Raw genomic sequence first — 23549 nt, 5'->3', positions numbered from 1 at the left:
CCTATTTTACTAGAACTGGATACAGAACATAGGCTGAGGAGAGCCTTCTCTCCCAGGAGTATATCACATTAGTAACCCTGATCCTCTGCGTAAATACCTCATGTGAACTTTATCTTAACCGCAGTCTCCGGTTACAGAAATTCAACTAAAGCAGGTTATCGAAACATTGCAGGAACAAAGGTAATTTCCAAGTATGACCATTAATCACCCCTGCCAAGCCTAATCACCTACTGAGCTCTCTTCATTGTTCCATTAAGACAGGTACTTTATCTTAATTAGAACTACTACTTCAAAAATTAACACTAAAGACAATTAAAAATGGCCTAGCAGAACAAACATTATGTTCTCTCACCCCCTAACTCCATCAAATTCTCTAGTGTGGAAAAGGAAGTATGAAAGACCAGTCAGATTTCTGACTTCTTCTGTCATTAGAATGCCACACAGATTTTTTTTTTCTACCAGAAATACTGAGTACTTCTATATATAAACACTCTATAGGGGTAATTGCCCCCTTTGCACTGTGTGCTGTATTACCACCATTTACAGCCTGTCCTGGAAAACTGGATCTGCAGTTTTACATGTATGGTTCTTCTAAGCAATCTTTTTGTTTCCTGTGGTGAAGACAAATGTAAATGTGATGTCATGATGCTTCAGTCTCTGTCTTGCAGAAACTCTTCAGGTAAAACAACAGCCATAAAATACTTCCTTAAACCATGACACTCAGTGAGGGCAATATCAAAGATGAAGAAAGTCTACACCTGCACAAACACTATGTCAGCCCCTGCCAAGCCAAATCGAGTATTGGTTTCCTAATGAAATAGGAATCAGTGATGTTGATTTGAGGCACGGTCTTAGTCCAACTGGTGATGTCACAGACAAGATTTATACACTGATGGAGGTGCTTTCTTCCAAGAAGCTCAGCAGCATACTTTTATATCCCTCTTAAAAAAAAAACCCAGATCTGGAACAAAATGCCTGTGGGAACAAGAAGTTAAGAGCTCACACCTTTTAGGTTAATGAAGAGGAGGTGATAAACGTGATCTGGGATGCGGTAGGTATCAAAAGATGAGTAAAACTAATCACTGGAACAATCTAGGAATTTTCTTTTTGATCACAATGTATGTAGTCTTGAAATAGCATCAGTAATCAGCAAGCAAAATTTCATAAACTTATTTTGTGATTTATCAGCAAACAGTTCAAATGTGGCAAAATGAGAAATTAACCATTTTGACAGCAAAGATTTTAAATAAAAATCATAAAAATCGTACAGTCTTGAGAGTTTCCAGAAAATTCCAAAGGCAGCAGAAATTAAGATCAGTCAGGAAGGCTCTGAGGGGACATACTCCATTTTGTGGTACAAACCTCAGTTAGTTCAGAACACTGTTCCTTGGTAAGAACGAAATTACACCAAACATGAATCTTATTTTATTATTCTAAAGAAGTCAACAAAAGTGTACAGATGTTCTGTTAACAGAAGGAAGTGGGGCATCAAGGGACATTACCTTTCTTAAAAGGGATATATTTGAGATGGATTCCTGAGTGCTTGCTTTGGTAACCAGGGAGATAGGTATAAGATATATCAAATCTCAGAATATTTACATATCTTGCAGTTCAGGTATGGAAATAATTTCTGCAACATAAGTTTATTTAAGAGTAGGCCTCGAATCTGTTTACTGGGATTTTTTATCTCAGTTTTATAAATCTTGTATCTGTATGGGGGCAAGGGAGAACTGATGATACCTGCTCACACTAATAGCACAAACCATTGCTGCATTTGAACTGCTAAAATATAAGAGCAGTTCATTTCTTACAGTGAATGCTGGAAGAAGGGCACTGAACAATGAATCAAAGGTACAGTTTCTATGGTAAAATGCAGCACATGTTCACCATTGCCTGGCAAATCAGTGTATCTGTTACCAGTAGAGGGGCAGAGCAAATGCAGGGATTTCTTCTGGACAAATCCATGAGAAATAAGGTTTCAATTTCTTTGCTTCTGAGAGAGTAGTTTGTTGAAAGAACACTTCTTATACTGGAGGCCCTGGAGCTGATCACAGGACTGCAGGTGGGGTCTCATGAGAGCTGAGTAGAGGGGGAGAATCACCTCCCTCAACCTGTTGGCCACACTCCTTTGGATGCAGCCCAGGATCCAGTTGGCTTTCTGGACTGCAAGTACACACTGCCAGGTAACGTCCAGCTTTTAAATCGGACAATACAGTACTTGACCTTTCCCAAATCCTCAAAAATCTACTCCCCTGGCCCCCAAAAAGTCTGATTTGGGCTTCATGTGATCCAGTTAAGCCATACATCATATTTCTGAGTAACTCCTATTTTCTGCTAAGCTATCCTGGAAAAATTCTTATCTTGCATGGCCACATTAATTCATTCTCTTTTTTAGTTACTGCAAGTTGTTGCCATTAAGTTTGCACAATGTAATTTGATGTTTAAAATCTCAGTAAATTGCCCCAGCTGCTTATCAGAGGCAGCAACGTGGGCCCAAGTGTTCGTTTAGAGGCTAAGCCAGACTCAGTCTGTTTGACGCCTATAATGTGACTCATCACCTACTCTCTAAAGAGAGGATGACTGCTGTGCTGCAAACAGAGTTGGGACTGCAGCATATTTCCTCTGTTGCCTTGCAACAGTCTATACTGACTCCTCAGAGGGGAAACAGATCTTTGCATTTGGGTCCTGTTTATTAGAACTACCATTCTAAGTGGTTGGACTTACTTGCAGATAACGAGCAACAAGGAAGGTAGATGCAAGCCATACGTTCTCGCATAATGCAGCCTTCCATTTCCAAATGCACCTTCTTCAAAAGATCTCAGCATCTCCAATATCTGAAAGGGCTTACCAGGGTGCCAGGGTGCTGGAGTGACCTCACTTGGAGTATTGTGTACAGTTCTGGGGTCCTCAACATAAAAAGGACATGGAACTGTTGGAACAAGTCCAGAGGAGGGACAAGAGGATGATCAGGGGACTGGAGCACCTCCTGTATGAAGACAGGCTGAGAAAGTGGGGGCTGTTCAGCCTGGAGAAGAGAAGGCTGCGTGGAGACCTCATAGCAGCCTTCCAGTATCTGAAGGGACTCTTCATTAGGGACTGTAGTGATGGAACAAGGGGTAACGGGTTAACATTTAAACAGGGGAAGTTTAGACTGGATTTAAGAAAGAAGCTCTTTACTGTGAGGGTGGTGAGGCACTGGAATGGGTTGCCCAGGGAAGTTGCGAATGCTCCATCCCTGGCAGTGTTCAAGGCCAGGTTGGACAGAGCCTTGGGTGACATGGTTTAGTGTGAGGTGTCCCTGCTGATGGCAGGGTGGTTGGAACTTGATAACCCTAAGGTCCTTTCCAACCCTAACTATTCCATGATTCTATGATCTCCTACCTTCCCTAAGATGCAGCTCAATATAAACAGGTGGACATTTCACAAATAAACAGATATTGAGATGTTATTTTTAAGAACAGAAGGAAGCCTATAGTGACCTATGCAGTAAGGCTGGAGGGACTGATTTGATATAACTTTGGGTTATTATTGATGCAAATAAGACAAAAAATAGAGCAAATTCTCAAACAGTCGGTTGAAGGCATATGGATTTAAACGTAACAGCCTAGAAAGAATCTTGAAGACCAAGCAGAGATAAAGTGCACACATAATGCAGGTCATTCAATTTTTTTATAGATGTCTTTCAAAATGTGATGTGACCACTTAATCTATTCTCTCTTCTTGGAAATTGTCTGCAGCATTCATACAGTCTTCAAGATCACTGTATCTCTGCAAATAAAATAAAAACTTATTATTTTATCAATGTTTCATAAGTGAATTACATAAAGACTGCTTCTTCTTGTACTTCAATACATTAACAAGCATGCCAACAATTCAGATGTAATGATATCTGAAAACCTGCTAAATACAATTGCACTACATGTTGTCTTAAAATAGTTCATAAAGTGTTTCTGAATAATTCAAAGTACTTCAGCCTAAACAGAAGAATAAATTAGTCTTGCTGTGCCTCATGTATGCGTTCCCAGTGCTTCTAAGTTACAGCTTGAGTTTGTGGTGTTGCTGCTGCCACATGAAATGGGAGCCTGCCCACCACAGCCCAGAGATCATGCAGCTGTCAGAAAGCTTCATGTCACAAGCTGACACAAACTCTGCGTGAGCGCAGCAACATACCACCGTGAGAGAGATAGGGTCAGCAGAAGTGGATGAATGGTTAAGCTGAGTTGTATTACTGAAACCCTGTAATTCAGAACTGATCAATTAAATCAGACATTTTATCTCAGCTTGCTTTTATCTACTTGGAAAAGGATACATCAAAGAACTCAGTTGTACCTTCTGAATCCACCCACTGTCTTCCAGCTGGCTGAAAAGACGTTCTACTGTGTCTTTGACTGGTTCATCTTCAAAACCATCTAACTCGGTAATGGAGCTACAATGCAGGTACAACTTGTATTTGAAGTGCTTCAAATTATGGTAAACTCTTGTCCGATCTGCACACACCATGCCAACTTCCAAAACCTAGGCCAAAGCGAACAAATCACTCTGCGATAGAACTGTGATTTTCTTGACAATATAAAGAATGGCTAAGTCAGTCCAGTAAGATTTTATGCCAGTCTAGGAAAATGCTTTGAATAATGAAATAAACAGAATGACACCACACACATAAAATCAGCGTAAACTCCATGTAGTTTTTACAGCCACAGCAGAATAATTTCTGAGCAAGCAGGCAGCCAGCGAGTCTGTGCAATGGCAGCTTATCGGTACCGTTTTCTTGCACACACAACATGTTCATAGTTGGTAGTATCTCTCCTATCTCCTGGTGGCACTTCATTACAAAATCATTAACAATTTAGGCAACCACCATGTTGTGAAAGCAGAGGAAGAGAAATTATTTGATTACTTTTGCTCAGTATGTGCTACTTCCCCGAGACATGAAATACCAGTTTTAGCATTTTGTAGTGTCATAGTATTCAATATTTTTTCAAGAAATACATATGAATGCAAATAGACACACACCTAGAAACATGTATTTAATAAATATATAGAAAGATTGTCTTTCATAAAATTAAAATCTGAAAACTGAGGTTTTATACAATGCAAATGTTAACCTGCAACTGCCTGGGAGGTATAGCTAGCCATAACACTGTAGAAGTCAAAGCCTCTGCTGCATCTCCTACTTATCACCAGTTTTACTTGTACAATATCTATGCAGAAAAGACACAACTGTCTCATTTAATAGTTTTTCTTACAGCAATCTTTATAGATAAACAAGTGGTAAATATGCATGTAAATACATAATCAGAGCATGGATTAGAGTAGATTCATTATCATCTCTCAGCACTAACATTAAATACAGGCAAGTGTTTGCACGTATCTTGAGCTCAGATGTTATTCAAAGACGTTAAGAAGTAAGAAATACCTGAAAATACTGGGCAATATACTAATTGGTTACAAGAATCTTTGGCCATCCTAAATCTTCACAAAGAGTGGGTGAAATTGGAGGTGTGGGGAGGGAGAAAGAATAAAAGTTCATCTGCACTTAAGGACAGATATTCTGCATTTCACAAGAGTGAATTATGTTCCATTTCTACAAGAGCAGGAGTTCAAGTACATACAATGGCAAATCAGAAGAGGAAATCTGTTCCCTGTGAATGACCACAGGTGCACTGATTACTACTCCTACCCATGGAGACAAAGCCTATCAGGTAAGAAATCTACCTTTGGCTGGTTTTCAGAGGTTAGGTTTTCTACACTCAAAAGCAACATGATTAATACATGTGTAAAGAAAATCAGCTCCTGATACACACAGGAGAAACTGATGTAGTTTTACTGAGAAAAAAAGGGTCCATGATCAAAAGTTTGCATCTGTGAGCAGTTCCCCAAAACACCCAATCTACTTGGTATCTAGACCTATTGACAATGACAGCAACAGAAAAGCATAATTATAATGATTTTATAAGCTACATTGATATTTATCGGTGTTATATATGTTCTTAAATATATGAATATGCTTCGTTTCTTAAATACATCAACCAGCAGCTCAACTGATATAAGCAGGCATAACATCACTGAAGTTAAGTCACACTCACTTAAAAGACCTTTTGATCTGATCTTCAGCAGATGGTTATTAACTGGAATATTAACCATCTTGAGATCATAGAATCATAGAATAGTTAGGGTTGGAAAGGACCTTAAGATCATCAAGTTCCAACCCCCCTGCCATAGGCAGGGACACCTCACACGAAACCATGTCACCCAAGGCTCTGTCCAACCTGGCCTTGAACACTGCCAGGGATGGAGCTTCCCCGTTTAAGTTTTAACCCTTCTCCTATCACTAGAGTCCCTAGTGAAGAGTCCCTCCCCAGCATCCCTATAGGCCCCCTTCAGATACTGGAAGGCTGCTATGAGGTCTCCACGCAGCCTTCTCTTCTCCAGGCTGAACAGCCCCCACTTTCTCAGCCCGTCTTCATATAGGAGGTGCTTCTTTCTAGAACAAAGAACCAGTGGTTTAACGTGATCTAGATCACATGTTTTAGAGTCATAGAATCATAGAATCGTGAGGGCTGGAAAGGACCTTAAGATCATCCAGTTCCAATCCCCCTGCCATGGGCAGGGACACCTTACGCTAAATCATATCACCCAAGGCCTCGTCCAACCTGGTCTTGAACACTGCCACGGATGGAGCATTCACAACCTCCCTGGGCAACACATTCCAGTGCCTCACCACCCTCACAGGAAAGAATTTCCTCCTTATATCCAACCTAAACTTCCCCTGTTTAAGTTTTAACCCATTACCCCTTGTCCTGTCACTACAGTCCCTAATGAAGAGTTCCTCTCCAGCATCCCTATAGGCCCCCTTCAGATACTGGAAAGCTGCTATGAGGTCTCCACGCAGCCTTCTCTTCTCCAGGCTGAACAGCCCCAACTTCCTCAGCCTGTCTTCATACAGGAGGTGCTCCAGTCCCCTGATCATCCTCGTGGCCCTTCTCTGGACTTGTTCCAACAGTTCCGTGTCCTTTTTATGTTGAGGACACCAGAACTGCACACAATACTCCAAGTGAGGTCTCACGAGAGCAGAGTAGAGGGGTAGGATCATCTCCTTCGACCTGCTGGTCACGCTCCTTTTGATGCAGCCCATCATACGGCTGGCTTTCTGGGCTGCAAGAGCACACTGCTGGCTCATATTCATTTTCTCATCAACCAACACCGCCAAGTTCCTCTCCGCAGGGCTGCTCTGAATAAAAAATCCCATCACTATATTGAAAACCTCTACTGCTTATGTGCATGTACTTAGGTACAGCTCCACTTTCTACTCTGCCCAAAACTGAAAAGCTGTGTTTGGTGCTACAGGTGCTTCCAAAAGTGCAAGACCTACCAACCAATACATAACCTTGATTCACTCAGATTTCCAGTAACACCATTCCAAATACTGAAACAAACAAGAACTGAGCTGTGGTGTTTCATAGGGCATTTCATAACTTTTCAAGTATCCCAAACATGAGGTGCAGCATCTTGAACATTACGTGATGTAAAATAGAAGATACCATCTTGCATTCAGCAGATGGCCCAGTACTTCCCCTGCAACAACAGCTAACAGGAGATATTTAGGAAGTTACTATAAGATGCAGGATGAACACCAGATCAATCACAACATTACCATACAGCTTCTAAGAGTCAACAGTTAAGCCAGTCTGTATCATCCCAACTATCAAGTTCCGTAAGTGTGGAAAAAGCTTCTCCAAGAACCTGTCTAATTCCTTTTGGGACTCACTAACACTTTTTGATTCCAAAGCATCTTATGGCAAGGAATTTTATAGTTCATTTATGCATGAGGTGTAAAGTATTTCCACCTTGGAGAAATGCCAGAGCCAAATAGCTAAATATTGTATAATGTAATTGTATTGTGTTTTTAAAGCAAGAAAGACTGTCTAAAAATACAATGCTATTTCTGAATGTAGCTTTGGAAAGAATCTCAGTACTGTACTCATGCTAATTTTTTCCTCTCAGTGACTGTGTCCTAATGCTTAACTTATCTCCTCAAGCTGGCCATATCAGCCAAAGTTGTGTTAAATCACTTTGTATGGAATGCAGGAGCACAGCCTGACAACAGCACAACATGTAATGACTGAATCCATGTCCTCTAAGCATGATTACAAACAGAAACAGAACACCAAGACTAAGAGTAGAAAAAGGTTTACAATCCAGGTGACACAGGAACAAAGAGGTGTGGGGGACACATATACCTCTAAACAATTGAATTCTTCCTGACCATGGAGGAATGAGAATTGGCAGCCACACACAACAATCACTGCAAGCCTAAGCAAAACTGGAACAGCTGTTTCTCTTCTCTTTCTATTGGCAAAACAGAATACTTGAGAGATGAGAGAAAAGGAAAGTTTTATGCAGAAGAGGAGGGCTGGACGTCTGTTTTTTGTTCTCTCTGCATCCACTTTTCTTGGGTATTTTCAAACAAAACTTTAGAAAACAGTCCAACTACGTGCTTCCATTCAACTTGACCTGCCAGTGCTGAACTGCCTCCTCTTTCAGTCAATTAAGTTCCTGAAATGCCAGTTTCATATAGCTCTGTGCCTTTTCTCTTTATTTCCTCCTTTTTTTCTCAGTTGGCAGGATGAGTTGATCAATGTGTTGCCAGCAGAACTTCAAACACTACTTAAGAACAGTGATTTTAGCAGTCTAAATTACAGGTCATCATAAGAACATGAATGTTGCATTACAAAGGCACAATAGAAAGTTACTGGAAAGTGCTCAGTAACTTCATCTCCTGGATCTGTTGTACAGCCCCTGATCTATATTGACAGGCATCTTACCAGATGCTGGGGTATGCAGGGTAAGAAAAAGCTCTCATTTTCCACTGTTAAGCTGAAGAGGACAAAAATGAACTAGGAAGTTAGTTCAATATTCAGTAGGATATTTCAATTTTTTTTCCAAAGTGAAAAATACTTACTGCTTTATGTAGGACAACATTTGGACAGCAGAGACGGAATTTCTACTGTTATTTCCACACTTAAGATTAAATTCTTGTGCTAGTTCACTTGTTATTTCTGGTTAGGTAAGGCACGCACCTCCCCATGAAAACCTAATCTAAGTTTAGAGACTCATATGTAAGGAATAATGACTGTACAATGGAATGCAGTTATCAGTGCTAGTATATGTGCCAAAGACTTACTGTTTTTCTGCAGTAATTGTGGGGAAAAGCCTTGCTGGAAAAGCCTAACTCTCTTAACTACCATGCACAAGACGAACTAAAGCAGAGTATGAACAACTGCTGCTCAGAAGGATTTGTCATCTATTTAAGAAAAATGGGAGCACAGATTTTCCCAGATTCTGCATTACACACAGAGCCCAGTATGACAATATTGTGAAAAGCACACTGGCACCCCACAGATCTCTTAAGTTAGAATATTTGCAAAGATCTAAACAAGACAGGCATGAGCTTCAGCAAGGTGTACTTCCAATTTGATGCGGGATTCACTTCATTTGTATATAAGAAATCCTATTATACAACATTTCAAAATATAACTTGTTCTGACATTTATTTTAGCAAATACTGTGAGGAACTTGAGCTGTATTCAAAAATTATTTACACTCACAAAGAAAAGAAATATATCTTCTAAAGCTTCTCAAAACTTGGGTATCAGCTTGGTACACAACTAGCAATATTTTATTCTTGACAAATTGTGTGCTTTGAGTTATCGTAAGGTCATGAATTACATTGTAAGAAGATCATATGCATACTTAATCGTAACAATTACTGGTAGCTGTAAATTTGAAGGGAAGATCCCTAAATATTAGGAACACCCATTATGTAACAACAGAAAAGGTGTGTTTCATTCCCAGAACAAAATTTAATCCAAAATGCCTTAGTAGAGACAACTGAGTGACAAAAATGTACCTTCTAGTTTGGACAAGTAATTCTGATAATGCAGTAATAAGAAAAAGGCTCTAATAAAACATACTGAAGTAGTTAGGAACAAGTCTTCTCAAAAGGAGATCAGTAATTCTGCCCAGGAGGGTCGTGGAGTCTCCCTCTCTGGAGACATTCAAACCCGCCTGGACACTTTTCTGTGTAACCTGCTCTAGGTGGCCCTGCCTTGGCAGGGGGTTGGATTAGATGATCTCCAGAGGTCCCTTCCAACCCTAATTATTCTGTGAATTTCAAGTGTAAATGCAACTGAGATGTCAAGATACTTTGTCCTGAGTGAAGAGATACATGGTAAAGAGTGGATGTGAAAAAATCCAAACCACGAAGCCATAAATTCTGACTAAGGTGCAACTGGACTATGAGAATGACAGTGCTCTATTCACTCAGTGCTCTGACCTACAGCAAACAAGAACTACTGGAGCGCACATGGGTGCTCCAAATGCTACAGGCACAGCAGGCACAGAATTAGCAAATCTAGTGACCCAATGCAGAACAAACCTCACGTGCAACAAAACAGAAAACACAATCATTCAATGGAGATGACTGTCATACAGAAAGTTAATTTTATAATATTTCTGAAAGATAATCAATGCAAGATTCCTGCTGGGAAAGTCTTACAGGCATTACACAAAGGTAAAGGGCTTTCAAATGATCCTATTGCAGTGAAAAGGCATTCTGATATTTAAAATATAGGTCAATCTGAGGCAAATGTCATTCTTGATTTAAAATCCCAGATTCAGGCATCAGATCTATTCAAGATAAAAAAAAAGTTGCAGTATTTTTCCTGGGTGAAACCTGGTATTCCAGGCATGTTCAGAGCATCACGGTTGTATAATTTCTTCTGGTCTTCCTTTCTTTAAGATCTGCATTCACTTTAGGATTTTGAGTCTTCTATTAAATGTTCTCTGGCCAAACAAAAAGCTACTTAGTAATAACTGACTGGGTGCTCTATCAGCGCTCTGGTTAGTATGTGAAACTTCATGCATGCTTTCAGCCTCTTTGACACACGGTTTCAGACTGCCTCCCCATGTGCCGCAAAAGACAAGCATGCTGAGTAGGATGTGCAGGATGGCAGGTACCTAGTTTCCTTGGCCTGGATAACACTCAGACTAGATTTGAGATTAGAAATTGAGAAATTTGAAGCAGAGAAAAAATTGAGGCAAATGTCAGTTTTTGACTTGAGGGTGAGAGATATCAATAAACCCTATCGTACGTCTTTTTGATCATGAAGTCCAGCTCACAACTGGGTATACTTGCTAGCACTTACCATAATGCAAGTACATGTGCTGCATCAGGTGCTAATATTAAGTGGCAAAAGTGGGAAGGAAATAGCATGTCTATTACTGTGATGCAGGCAAAAACAAAGGTCACAGAAACTCATCACATTTATCTTCTTTGTAAGAGTTAGGTTTATTCAAGGATACCTTTCATTAGTGCCTTCCCACCATATAAGAGAGGTTGGGGGAGAGGCGTACGCCTTTATCCACCCTCTCAAGTTCCGTAGCAACTTCCTTCATAATTCCTAGTTAAATCCAGGAATATACTTCTCTAGACTGCAAAATGGTCATAATAGTTAAAAAAATTAATAGGGTTTAGACATGGAAGTGCAGTGGCTTAACTCCTGTCTCCAGCACTACAGACATTAGATGTATTGATAAGATTTCTATTCTTTGTATGATTTTCTGTAACATGAGACAAAGCTTAACAATAATAATACAGGATGCTTGTTTGAAGTTACCTGTTTGTCATCTGACATGAAGTCATCCGTTTCCAGTGTTCTGCTATTGTAAAGCTTTCCAGAGAGCAGCACATTAAACTTACAATAACGATTCAATTCACAGGCATGACAAGACATGTATTTTGGGCTTTTCAAGGTTATGCGAACATTCGGGTAACAATCCACACGTTCCTGAAAAACAGATTTCAAATAACATTAAAGAATCCTCTTGAACTGAAAGACGCCTGAATTCGGCTGCTGAGTACTCTGTACTCACACAAGATTAGTGTAAGTGAAAGCAAGGAGATTAAAAATTTGAAGTCTTTCACCATTAAGTTGTGAACATGTACCTCCTCAATCATTTTCCAAAACTCCACTCAGTTCTAGTTCATTAATACTTTCTTTTAGCTTCAGACCTAAGGAATGGATTCTGCATCCTTGCACTTACTTTAATCTTACCTCCTTTCTTTTTTTGGAGGGGGTGGGTGTGCAACTGTATCAGTTGGTCTGCTTCAAATAAATACACTGTATCTCTCCACTGGCCACACTTATTACAGTGACAAAGGTTACCCTAATACTATTTCAGCAATTTGTATGCAATGACTGGGGTACTTTATATTCACTTCAGGGTTTTTTAAGCAGTAGAAGGTTCATTATGAACATACTGGTTTATCTTTTTTGTGAGAGGAAGAAGAAATTTTGTTATAACATTTAGCAGGTAACAAAAAAATCTCAGAAAGTCATCTGCTGAATTAGCAGAAGCAGCATTCAGGTAATTGAGAAGAGATTCTGTTCTGTTACCTGAATGCTTATCAGGTTATAAACATATAAAATACTTCTGATATAAATATCAAAATAATCAGAATAAATAACAGAAGCATCAAAACAAGTTACATAAGTTAAAGAATGACTTTCTATTAAAAATGAGTACATATATACACACACACACAGAGCACTTATTGTATCTTTACAGAGAATTACAGTATAACACCCCCCCACCCCGCCCCATCAGTAATAGTATGACTTGGAGACCACGTCTCTCTTGAAAGTAGAAGCTGCATACCTTGTATCGATCTTTCCAACGACTTCCAGAGACTAAGTTCTCAAGACGAGGCTGAATGAAGCGGTCATCCAAATAATGAAGTGAGAGCAACATATCCTGTGCATACTTCTTATGTCTTGTTCCATCTGTTAATTGAGAGTTGTTATTAATTTGCTGCCAACTCTATGTTGTACAAGTTTCTTCAAATGAAATTTTCAAGGATGTTATGCTTCTGCTTGCTAAGAACTAGGAATTATTTTATTAGATTATCCCTGAATACATTTGCTACTGTTATCCATAAAAGTGATCCATGCAGCTTTGATAAAATGACATATTTAATTATTTTAAAAGTCTGTGTCACAAGAGGTACATGAGTAAACTCTACAATCAATATTACAGTGAAAAGCTGGCATCCCAAATGGAGAGCCATTCACTCAATCCTATTTATAAGAATGGAAAAGTGGGGAGGGAAAATGAGTGTCCTGCTTTTTGTCCAGTTTATGTAAGCGTTCATAATGTATAAGGGAAGAGATTGCAATCCACGAAAACAAACACCTCTGAGCTGCTTCACAGAAGAAATTCTGAGAACTCTCTTCATCACTAAGAAAGAGCATGCCGGAACCGGCCTTTACATTACATCAGCACAGGCAGATGCCTTGAGTTAATCAGCATAAGTACTTCTAAATATTTACTAAACAAAAGAAATAAATGAGTGTGAGGATGGGTAAACCCACCACTATTCCACAACTGTCTCCCAAATGTGCTGGACTCTAGGAATTAAACCGGACTTTCATAGGTCTAGGCTAATTCATACTTATCTTGAGCTTCAGCACGTACAGACATGCAAGTTAATTCAGTTACTTTCCTGTGTCTTTTAGCAATGCTGTTATCAAATGAAACACGACCAAGATGGACTACTGGCTATCTAGCTTTTTATATAAGACCAGCTGTCATTATAGACACCATAATTACAATTGTTTTTCCATATACACTTTACACATTTTCAGTAAGTCAGCTACGCTAAGAGCTTGAAGAGGCTGTGACAGACCATAAAGAAATCCTTCGCAATAAAAAAGCAAGCCTGCACTTGATTCAAACTCTGTCAGATATTCACTTCCATTAACTCAGAAAAAATCCACTCTGTGTTATAAAATACATCTTTGTAATGCTGGGTTGCGTTCATACTATACCATGTTCCTCAGAAAGACATACAACCTTCAGAATACAACTTCCAACTCACCCACACACTGCTCTACTTGCAGCATCTTGGCAATAAGTTGTTAGCTTTATAGAGCAGATACAATTTGAAATAGAAAGAAGCTATTACAACATCAGTTTGGCAAAGTTTACTTATTACTTTCCATAAGCTTGTTTTTACTTGGTAAAACAAAACGGAACTAACACGTGAAAGAACTAGCAGTGGTAGATGAAAGACATTTTTAGCTTCAGGAATACAGAGCCTTTATTCTGAAGTCTCTGGTATACTTCAGTTTCTCTGCTCTCTCTAGCTCCTGATGACACCAAAACTTCCTCTCTTTGGCACTCTGCTGACTCCTTCCACAACCTGATGCTGATAATCCTCTCCCATTAATCCCATCTTTACAGTGCTTCTGAAACTACGTGTGAGGTTGCCATTCAACACCACTAGGCCAAGTGCCAAAAAGCATTTCCTCAGCAAGAACAAGGCCAGAACTGACTGCCACTGAAATTTATCTGAAAGCATGAATGTTTAAAGAAAAGAATAATAATAAAAAAAAAAAATCAGATATGGAATAATCTCCATAAATAAAATTATTTATTAGCTATCATATTCCTCAAAAAAAGCTATGAAGCGTGTGAAATTACGACAGATCAGCTGATCTCGCAATGTTTTCCTTGAGATATCTACTTCTAAACTAATTTTGCTTTCATGCTAGAACTGTTACTGCTGATCAGTAAGACAGAAACACTTCCCTATATATCAGAATGCCTCCTAGGCTTAAAGGAATTAAGTCTACACATTTTTCCACAATTACTCTATCCCTTTTCAGAAAGATTTCCCGCTGCCCCCAAGTCAGAGAGCAGCAAAACCAAAACCAGATCTCAGGACTCACAGTGCTATAATCAGGAGACACATCTTTCCCTAGAATAAATGTCTTTATATAACTTTGAATGCACTATTGTATTATTTAATGTGATTTACTTACCATATAATGAGCTCAGAAAAGTGTCATCAATTGCATTTATGAGGAAAGCCTTTACTATTCTTTTGAAGTGTACATAATGATCACAGCGAGATACTGGGAAGAAGGCAATATAACCAGAGTTTACCAAAAGAGAAAAGAAGAAGTAAGCAATGTTAAAAGTCTTTTAAGAAGAATTCCTTTCTTCCATTATCACAAATTTAGAATTTTAAAGTCACTTAAAACTGGCTTTAAAACTCATTTCAATATACAACATCCACATCTTTAAGACCTTGTTTTTACACAGTGCTTCTCATCCCAAAAATCTTAATGAATTTTAGCATTTTTAAGTCACACATCCTTTCAGCAAGAAGAGCTACAAGCACTAAAAGAAGAAAGTAATTCTATGAATAGCAGGAAATAATGCAAACCAGAGAAGGCCAGGCTTATTGCTTTTTTTTTTTGTTCATTTTTCTGTTTTCTAATTTTCTTTCAAATACAAATATTCTGCTCAGGTCTTTACTGGGGACAAAATAACACGGCTGTGACCATCCACACCAGTGCTGACTGTTCTGTCAGTACATACTTGCTTCTGAATAACAAGATACACAAGAAGATGACTAGCATAAAGTTGTGTTTCGGATCCCTCTGCTCCATCTAGATACCAGTTTTTACAAAAGAACAACTTGAAACATTTATCTCACTCTCTGCAGTTTGGCTGAAAACGTCTCCTAAATTCAGAACACTACCCCCCAGAGACTTGTGCTCCTCCATCTCAACAGCCATCAAATGAAAATACATTAAAAAAAGAAATTAATAAAAATCCCAAGTCCCCAAAACCATGGCAAGAATTTTACATCAATCTCCAGAACAGAATATGGCCAGAATTAACACAGCTGCTCTCAGCATATATCTTAAGATGGAGGACACTTTTAGGCCTCCACAGGAATGACTGCTTCATAGGTAGCCTATTTCATCCTAAATTAGATCAACTTAAAAAAACTGCAATAGGGTTTCCTTTTCTTCGCTCCAAATCATACCCTCCCTTTAATAAGATACAGAAAGACTGTAAAAGTTTACTGTGGAAATCAGAGTACTTCCACAACAAATTCAAGCCTTTTAGGGATCTGCTTTTAAACTATGCTAGCCTATGTTATAATTATTTTCAGTCCATTAGTATTTATTACATCACTACAAGCAAGCTGTACATACAGAATTGTCACTAGTTTTGATCTTACAGTTTGGGACATAGTTTGCCAGCAAACTATTTGATCCATTCAGTTCCTTGTGTTGTGGCTCGTTTTCACCCATTACATGCTTTGTGTCATCATCATCATCATCTTCTTCTTCCTCTACTATAAAATCTTTCAAGCTGTTGCAGTCAGTTTCACTACCTTCTGTGGGCGTGAGGGGCAAGTGAGAGAACGGCTCCTCCTCCATTTCTGCTTCACTACTAGAGTCCTAAGGAAATTTAAAAAAGTATTTCAAACACAAGAATTTTCAGTATTTGCAGTGACGAAATACTACATATACTGGATAAGATTTCTGCCCTTCTAATTGCACCTTCCGTTCAATTAACAGAAATACTGCTTCCAAAAAATACATCATTCCGTGCTAGAGGACAATTACTTGGCCATCTCCATGTACCCCTCTTTAGGCTATTTGTACGAATTAAGCTAACATGAGCTCTCTAAGTTACTTCAGCCGGTATTTTGCTTCTTGATAAAAATAACTTGATGGTCCTTTCACGTTAAAGAGGAGAGTCCTTTTCATGATACAGAAGTGTTTCGTTTCTGACTACGTAGAGAAGATACCTGCATTCTAAGCTGCTTAGTCATCAGAATGCCTGAAAGAGCAAATGAAATTCTTAACTCTTCAGTGATTAAAATTAAACCAAAGAAAGGTTTTCAGCAGTCAATATTGTTTTCTTGTTAATGTGACAACTGTTAAAATGTGACAGAACTACTGATTTGTCAGAAATAAAAAAAAACCTCAAAATAACTAAAATCCTACTGATTTATATCAACTTGATTTTATATCCATTTTATACCCTATTCTATGATTTGTCTTCCCTTACATTCAATATTTTCTCTAACTGAATTTCAAAGGTAAAATCCAGACCTCACAATTTTCACTTCTGCCAGATCTCCAGGTTGTTCTTTGTCTTGCAAGCTGTTTCAATTTTGCAAACACTTTCTTATTAGTAGAACCATTTTCTGTAGAGCAGGTTTTATCAGGTTGTAGTTCTCTGGAATTCTCATCTTCATCTATTATACAGTGGCGCTTGGCAAAAACTTTTCTAACAAGTATATCACTGTCCTCACTTTCATCACTGTCATACAAGACAGATGAGTTCAACCTTTTGCGCTTTCCAGGCACAATGCACTCCTCATCCTCACTACTGTCTGTTACTTCCCCATTGTGACTTTTCTCTTTGTGACCTGAAAGGCTGTTCTTCACAGCAGTTTCATCTTTGTCATCTACTTCATCTTCTGATGTACTAGGCTCTTCCTCCTCAGAGGTACCCGAGGATTCATCATTACTGTCAAGTAGTATGAGCTCCCTCTTAGTGCGTCTCCAATCAACTCGGGATTTGGATGATGACAGTTCTGTTGCTGCTGTTTTATTTCTTGTTTCATACCTTCTGACTACTTTTATCTCCATTGGAAGGCTGTAACAACACACTTAAACATACACAAGTAAAATAGAACACTTACTACATTATGCCATTAAAAAGAGAAAGAAAAAAAAAGTAAAAGGGCATATGTATTTTGCCACATATACTTATGACTTACTATCATTAACAGACACACTCAGAAATCAGCACCAACCAAAACTAAGCATGCACAGTAACTTCTGTAGACGACATGCCTTACTCAAAAGGAAGATGAAGAGCAGAACTACCCACACCCAGGGTGGATGAACGGTAAAAATCAGGCATGGAGTGCAGCTACAGGCCCCATCATCCGCTCAACACGGGCAGGAAGCCTACACCTGAGGCAGAGGGATTCCCTGCCCCTGAGCCGTACCCCGCTCCTTCAAGCCCACCTCACCAGGCCCCACAGGGGAGCGTCCTCATCTGTAAGGGACCTCCCCACGCAAGCTGTAAGGCCCGATTCTCCCGCCCCCGCCGCTATGCCCAGAGGCTCCCTGAGGCGAAGCGACAGCACAAAGAGTGCTGGCCCCAGGCGAGCTGAGCTCCTCCCGCCCCAGCCGCCCCGGCGCACACAGACCTGCCGCCGTCCCTCAGCGCCCGTTACTTTTACCGTTAGCGTTCCCGCGCTCCGCTGCCGCAGCCGCTGAGGCGAGACTCCGACCCACCCCCTTTCCGCGCGCCGCGATTGGCCACCGCCTCTGCCACTCAGCAGTCGTGATGTTTACGGAAGTGCTGGCGGGAGGCGCGTCATGTGGTGTGCGGGGGGTGCCGGGCAGTGCTGGAGAGCCGGAGTTCCGGGTTCGAGTCCTAATCCTGCCGTATGAGGAAGCACGCTTCGCTCTCCGCCCTTCCGGCAGTATTCGGGTGTGGAACTTTCGTTGTGAGCGTCTTTGTCTCGCCCTAGATGCGTTCTTGAGTAAAATCGGTGTAGGCCCCCTCAAATCGTGGGTGAACACCTCTGGTGTCTGGCCTGGCCTGAGGCTTACCCTGCTAAAGCGGCTTCTTTAGAGCTACCACAGAACCATGGAATAGTTTGTGCTGGAAGTCATCTAGTGCAACCCCCCGGCAATGAGCTGGGACTGCCACATCCCGCCTGGCCTTGAATGTCTCCAGGGATGGATGGCATCTCCACCACCTCTCTGGACAGCCTGTGCCAGTGTTTTACCACCCTCATTGTAAAGAATTTCTTCCTCACATCCAACCTGAATCTCACCTCTTTGATGGGGACAAACCTGCTAGATTTATTGTGCTCAACCCCAAATGATGGGTGACAAGAAAGTGGGTTGTGGCAACTGTAACTGCGGGATGTGGTGGGGGTGTCTGGCTGGGCGCATCTGGAGCAGGAATTCCAGCAGTGTCCCTTCCTGGGAGAGCCCCTGCCAGCTGCCTCTGTGGGCCTCTTAGAAGAAAACACCTCTTACTTTGGTGTCTGTAAAGCACATTTTGGGTATGGTACCAGCAGCTCCTCACTGGGCCTCAACCAGAAGCAGGAGCATGCTGAGGGCCTTGGTTCTCTGTGGTTCATGCAATATAGCATGGAAAATCAGAGGCTGGGTGACACAGAGAGGTCCTTCAAGTGCTGGTCCTCAAGGAGACACCTGCCCTTCAGCACGGGGCTATTTTTTCTGCTAACAGCAGCTTTGCAGCATGCACTGAATTGCTGAACACGTGTGCTGTTCTCAGCTGGGGCTGGCCCTCATGTGGAGACACCCAGAAATGGAGGTGAGGGAATGGGGAGCTTGATTCAGGATGGCCTTGATATTGTCTTAGTCACGGGGGAAAGTGGGAGTGTTGCAGCAGAGGAGCTTGGAGGGTGGAGAGTACAATAATATTAGGGGAGAAGCTGCTGCATGAGCATTCACGCAGCACCCAAGACTTAGTTGCTAGAACTGGAGTCCCTTTGCAGCGGGCAGCTCCACAGAGCTGATGGGTGCCCCTTTCAACTCTTCACTCACTCACTCACTCACTCACTCACTCACTCACTCACTCACTCACTCACTCACTCACTCACTCACTCACTCACACACTCACTCACTCACGCACTCACTCACACTCACAAGCACACATCCTCCTTCTTCAGGCTCAACCCCATGTTTCCTACTGCAGAGTCTCAATTGTTCGATTCCAGGAAAAAACTGCTTAATAACAGTGATGCAGCAAAAGGGACAGGTCCCTCTGCCTCAGGGGAGGGGGCGGGGGGGAGGGAACAAGGACGACACAAAGAAAGAAATCCCTGGGCAGTTATGCCCTTATGATTTATGCACCCACCCCTCACATGTCTTTTTAGTCCAATAGTGATTTTTTTGGTCTGGGGTCTTCTAACACCTTATTGGATTCTTTCTCTGTGTTCATAGAGACAGGCTGTCTTACCTTGTTGAGTTGCAGCTTTTGCTGACAATAGGAGCTCTTTCTGGTTTGTGCTTCTTGTGCACACTAAAAAAGTCCTAGACCTCAGACGAACATAAACTTAACAGCTAAACCATCAGTGTGTTATCATTCTTGTCACACTAAAGACAAAAGACAGCACTGTACCAGCTAACAGGAAAATTACTAAGAAAACTAACTTTATTCCAGCTGAAAGCATATCTAGGTGAAAGACCACAGCTTACAGCCTGAGGCTGCAGCAAATCTAGCTGCTCATGCTAAACAAGTAAAGCTAAGCAAATAGCATACTAAACCACAAAATACTATAACTCTGACTCAAACAATTTAAAAGCTATTTAAGCTGAATAACTAATATCCCTCAACAATAAATTCATAAGGAAGTAAGTTGCAGTACTTTCACTGCTCAAAGAACAAGACATTTTGTGGATGAGTATATGCAGGAAACAAGATTTACAATAATGAGTTTCTGTTGGTTTTCTGCTTGAAATGTTTATGGAATAGGATGCTGGGTTCTGTTCAGAGCTAATACTCGTACAGATGAATTTTAATAACAAGATTCGTGTCTTAAATTTGCTCTGCTTTGCTTGGTGAATGGCAGAAAACTGCTGCTACCTTGGAACTCATTCTACTAACATTTTTGTACTGTTTTAACAAGATCTTGTAAGCATTTCCATGTATTTCTTTAAAAATAGGTGGTAACAAAACCACAAGGAAAGGAAATATCTGTAAGTGAAGCACAGCTCTTTCCCACTTTATTTGCATAGCAATGCAATGGATTTCACATGGTGAAGAGGTGTGGCCAGGTGTTATGGTGGGTTGAATTCCCACCAAAAGGTTTATATTGCAAGGATTACAATGGTTATAATAAAGGATTATATTGCATTAAGGGAGTTATACCCCTGGTCTGAGATTGCTTTTAATTGCTTTAAATTTAAAGTCAGTACGTGAATTTTCAGATAAATAAGCGGATCAGAGTTTGCCCAGGATTTAATGTTTCCTCCAAGCTGTGGTGGAAGTTAACGTTTCGGGTGTTTCTCTGTCCCTGGTCTTCATCCCGTTTCTTGCTTCCAACGTCGCCACCTAGTGATAAAAGGCGTGAAGAAAACCTTGTAGCTGTCTAGGGCAGGAGACGGGAATGAGGTAGTTGCAGGGAGAATATTGTATGTGACTGAAGAAGATAAATAAAATAATAAATACGGGTTTTTGTTTTTTTTGTTTTTTTTTACTTAAATGACAGGAAGGTTTCCACTTATGAATACGGGCTTCTGAGGGACAGCTGAGATGCTTTTCTTATGCACAACACTGAAAGGTCTTGTCTTGATTTTTCTGGTAACTTTTTGGGTGAGTCCCAGTCCCAGAGGAGCCTGCAGTGTGTGAAGTGTGAAGGCATGTTGTGTCCTCAGGTTTCAGAAGCGGATTTTCAGTCAATAGACAGAAGTTTTCCTAACAGGCCGATTCTCCTCAAAGCTCCTATTTCTCAAAATGTTCCCTACACATTAAGCAAACTCATCTGTTACATCACAAATAAATGCCGGTGATTTTCATGTATACCATAGCCTTTTTACTGGGTTTGTGGAATCACTGTGCCATGTAATGGCTACAGCGTCTCCCTAGTACCAAGCTTTCTATTTTATTGGGCTATTCTGGTTCCCTACGATTTTAAATAATAGAGGAATTAGTGTATTGGAAACTTGAATTTACTATAAGTAGCAGCCCCTACTAGCCACTTCTGTTGCTAGCTGCTTTCACTGAGTATTTGCTATGCTGCTTTCCAACCAATTTGTTAGTTGTCTGACTATTGCTATGTCCATATTGCAGTTTCTCTGAGGCTTGAGCTCTTCTGGGGTTCAGTGATGTACAGGATTATATAGACATCCCTTCCAATAAAACAGGCGCTTCCTGCTTGGGGTATTCTCCTTTCCCAAAGGTAAGCAATGGGAAGCTCAGAGCCCACATTTCCCAGGGACTGTTTCCTGCAGCAGTGTAGCATTTGCAAGCCCTCTGTGACTCCCAGGCATACTAGCATTAGGCTGGCTCATGCCCAAATAATAATGCTGGAATTTACACCACCAACAAAAAAAAAATCCTTTTTAAAGAGGAATGCACCCAAACTCACAAAGAGGTTAGGCCTGTCTGGAACTGGCACAGCAACTGATGTGGCTCTTGCTGACTGATAGATAAGAATAGCTCAACAGGTTGTTAGAGCCGGAATGGCAAGCCACCTCTGAGTTTGACAACAAGAGGTTTAGCCAAGGGAACCCACAACAATGAGCTCTAATGCATTTGAAATGCATTTGCAGCCAGCACGAAGAATTTCATCATTTCAGGTCCTTAAAAGGGGACTGTTCTTTTTACTGTTCACCAGTTTATATCAGTAGGGACTCCCTGTCCTTTCACCAATCACACTGGTCAGTCTATTTATGTCATGCATTAAATAGAGACATAAATTAACCAGACAATAACTGTTTTATCACCAGAAAGAGCTGCTAGGACACATAGGGAGGCCCCAAATTAAGACTATGCCTGGAGTGTAGAAATTGAATACAGGATCATCTTCCTTTCTTTCATTCTTTTGTTCTTTCTCTCATTCTTTCTCTCTTTGTTGAATTCAACTTCCTACAGGGTATGTGAAGAGAATATTATTGGAGACTCATTTTCTTGCATTTCTCTGCCTCCTATTCCTCATCAATGGAAGACCATTTCCCTAATTTTAGGCAGAATCCTTGAAAATGGCAAGCCTGCTCAAAAGCCCTGGCAGCTGCTGGCTGACTTTGACATGATCCTTGTCATTTCTTGCTATTACTCTGTAGCCAGTTGCAACAGAGGAATTGTCCTTAATAGTTTCAATTTCTTAGAAGAAAATATTTAATATTCTATTTTAATGTGTATTTTAAAGAACATACATCTCCATTTAGATTTTTTTTTTAATTAAAAAGTTTTTAGTCCAGAGCATAGAGTTTTCAAACTAATTCTAAATACCTTTTTTTCATACTTTCATTAATAGTACAACTTTTCTCAGAGACTGGAATTCATTTCTGCACAGAAGCCTTTTTAGGGAATTAAATGGGGTTTATGAGATCCTTAATCCTGATTCCGGCTCTTTGTGCAGGGTTGAATTTCATAGAAAGTGATTTTCAGACAAAAGAGACCAGTAGAGGTAGTATTTAATCTCTTTCTGAAGCACTGAGAGCTTTCTGGTCTCATGAGATTCTGAAATCATGTTCCATATACAAAAGTTTTCTTTGTGTGTCCTGTAGGCTGGAGCACAATGGTAGATGACTTGCATGTTTATGTTGTTTGCAATGCCTTTGGGAGTTCTTGTTCCTGCTATTTAAACATCCTAATAATTGATAAAATGTGTAGTTTACTTTCCCATTGTGTAAGTTAAAATCTTTTATCTTCAGTTCCTGAAGTACGTACAGTCTAATAGTAGGAAAGTACAAGGCTTAAGGTTTGCTTGTCACTATTTGAAGATCACCTGTATTTTGCTCCAGTTCCACTCCAGTAAAACTCAGTTTATTCTGTTTTCACTGCCATAAGATTTCAGGAATAGCCTGGTCTTTCACAATCACAAGGAGTATGAATTGCATCCTTCCATGTTGTAGTAGGAGACTGAAGAGTAAATAGGATTTGATGTTTATCTGGTG

General features: G+C 40.3%; 1 protein-coding gene and 1 long non-coding RNA gene across 4 annotated transcripts; one reads left to right on the top strand and one right to left on the bottom strand.

Annotated features, from left to right (window-relative positions):
• Positions 1–567: 567 nt before the first annotated feature.
• On the bottom strand, positions 568–17594 carry CCDC82 (coiled-coil domain containing 82). Of its 3 annotated transcripts, XM_057399805.1 has the most exons (7): positions 16983–17587; positions 16100–16322; positions 14886–14978; positions 12721–12845; positions 11679–11849; positions 4330–4515; positions 3503–3768 (listed from the first exon to the last, which is right to left on the bottom strand). In XM_057399805.1, the coding sequence occupies exons 1-7, from the start codon at positions 17523–17525 to the stop codon at positions 3703–3705; spliced, it is 1407 nt and encodes a 468-aa protein (XP_057255788.1). In that variant the 5' UTR covers positions 17526–17587; the 3' UTR covers positions 3503–3702. The 3 variants fall into 3 exon arrangements, with proteins under 3 accessions (XP_057255790.1, XP_057255788.1, XP_057255789.1); XM_057399807.1 differs by lacking the exons at positions 3503–3768; positions 4330–4515 and adding an exon at positions 568–975 and having other exon boundaries at positions 16983–17594; XM_057399806.1 differs by lacking the exon at positions 11679–11849 and having other exon boundaries at positions 16983–17593.
• Positions 17595–21148: 3554 nt separating this feature from the next.
• Positions 21149–23349, top strand: LOC130594102 (uncharacterized). Its single transcript, XR_008970978.1, has 3 exons — positions 21149–21243; positions 21721–21829; positions 22525–23349. It is a non-coding gene; the product is annotated as an uncharacterized LOC130594102 (long non-coding RNA).
• The last annotated feature ends 200 nt before the right edge of the window (positions 23350–23549 follow it).

The sequence above is a fragment of the Pezoporus wallicus genome, unplaced genomic scaffold, assembly GCF_028554395.1.
Source record: "Pezoporus wallicus isolate ANWC-B61680 ecotype Strahan unplaced genomic scaffold, APGP_CSIRO_Pwel_v1 scaffold_6446, whole genome shotgun sequence".
Taxonomy (NCBI): Eukaryota; Metazoa; Chordata; class Aves; order Psittaciformes; family Psittacidae; genus Pezoporus; species Pezoporus wallicus.
The sequence above is the reverse complement of the archived record's forward strand: the minus strand, read 5'-3'. Positions and strand labels throughout refer to the sequence as shown.

Bases quoted from the DNA above. Each gene is read 5' to 3' on its own strand.
- CCDC82 (XM_057399805.1), bottom strand. From the start codon at position 17,525: ATGGAGATAAAAGTAGTCAGAAGGTATGAAACAAGAAATAAAACAGCA. The intron at 16,323-16,982 runs GTCTGGATTTTA...AAATTTCCTTAG, and splicing joins GCAGAAGTGAAAATTGTGAG to GACTCTAGTAGTGAAGCAGA. The intron at 3,769-4,329 runs GTACAACTGAGT...TTTTATTTGCAG, and splicing joins ACAGTGGGTGGATTCAGAAG to AGATACAGTGATCTTGAAGA.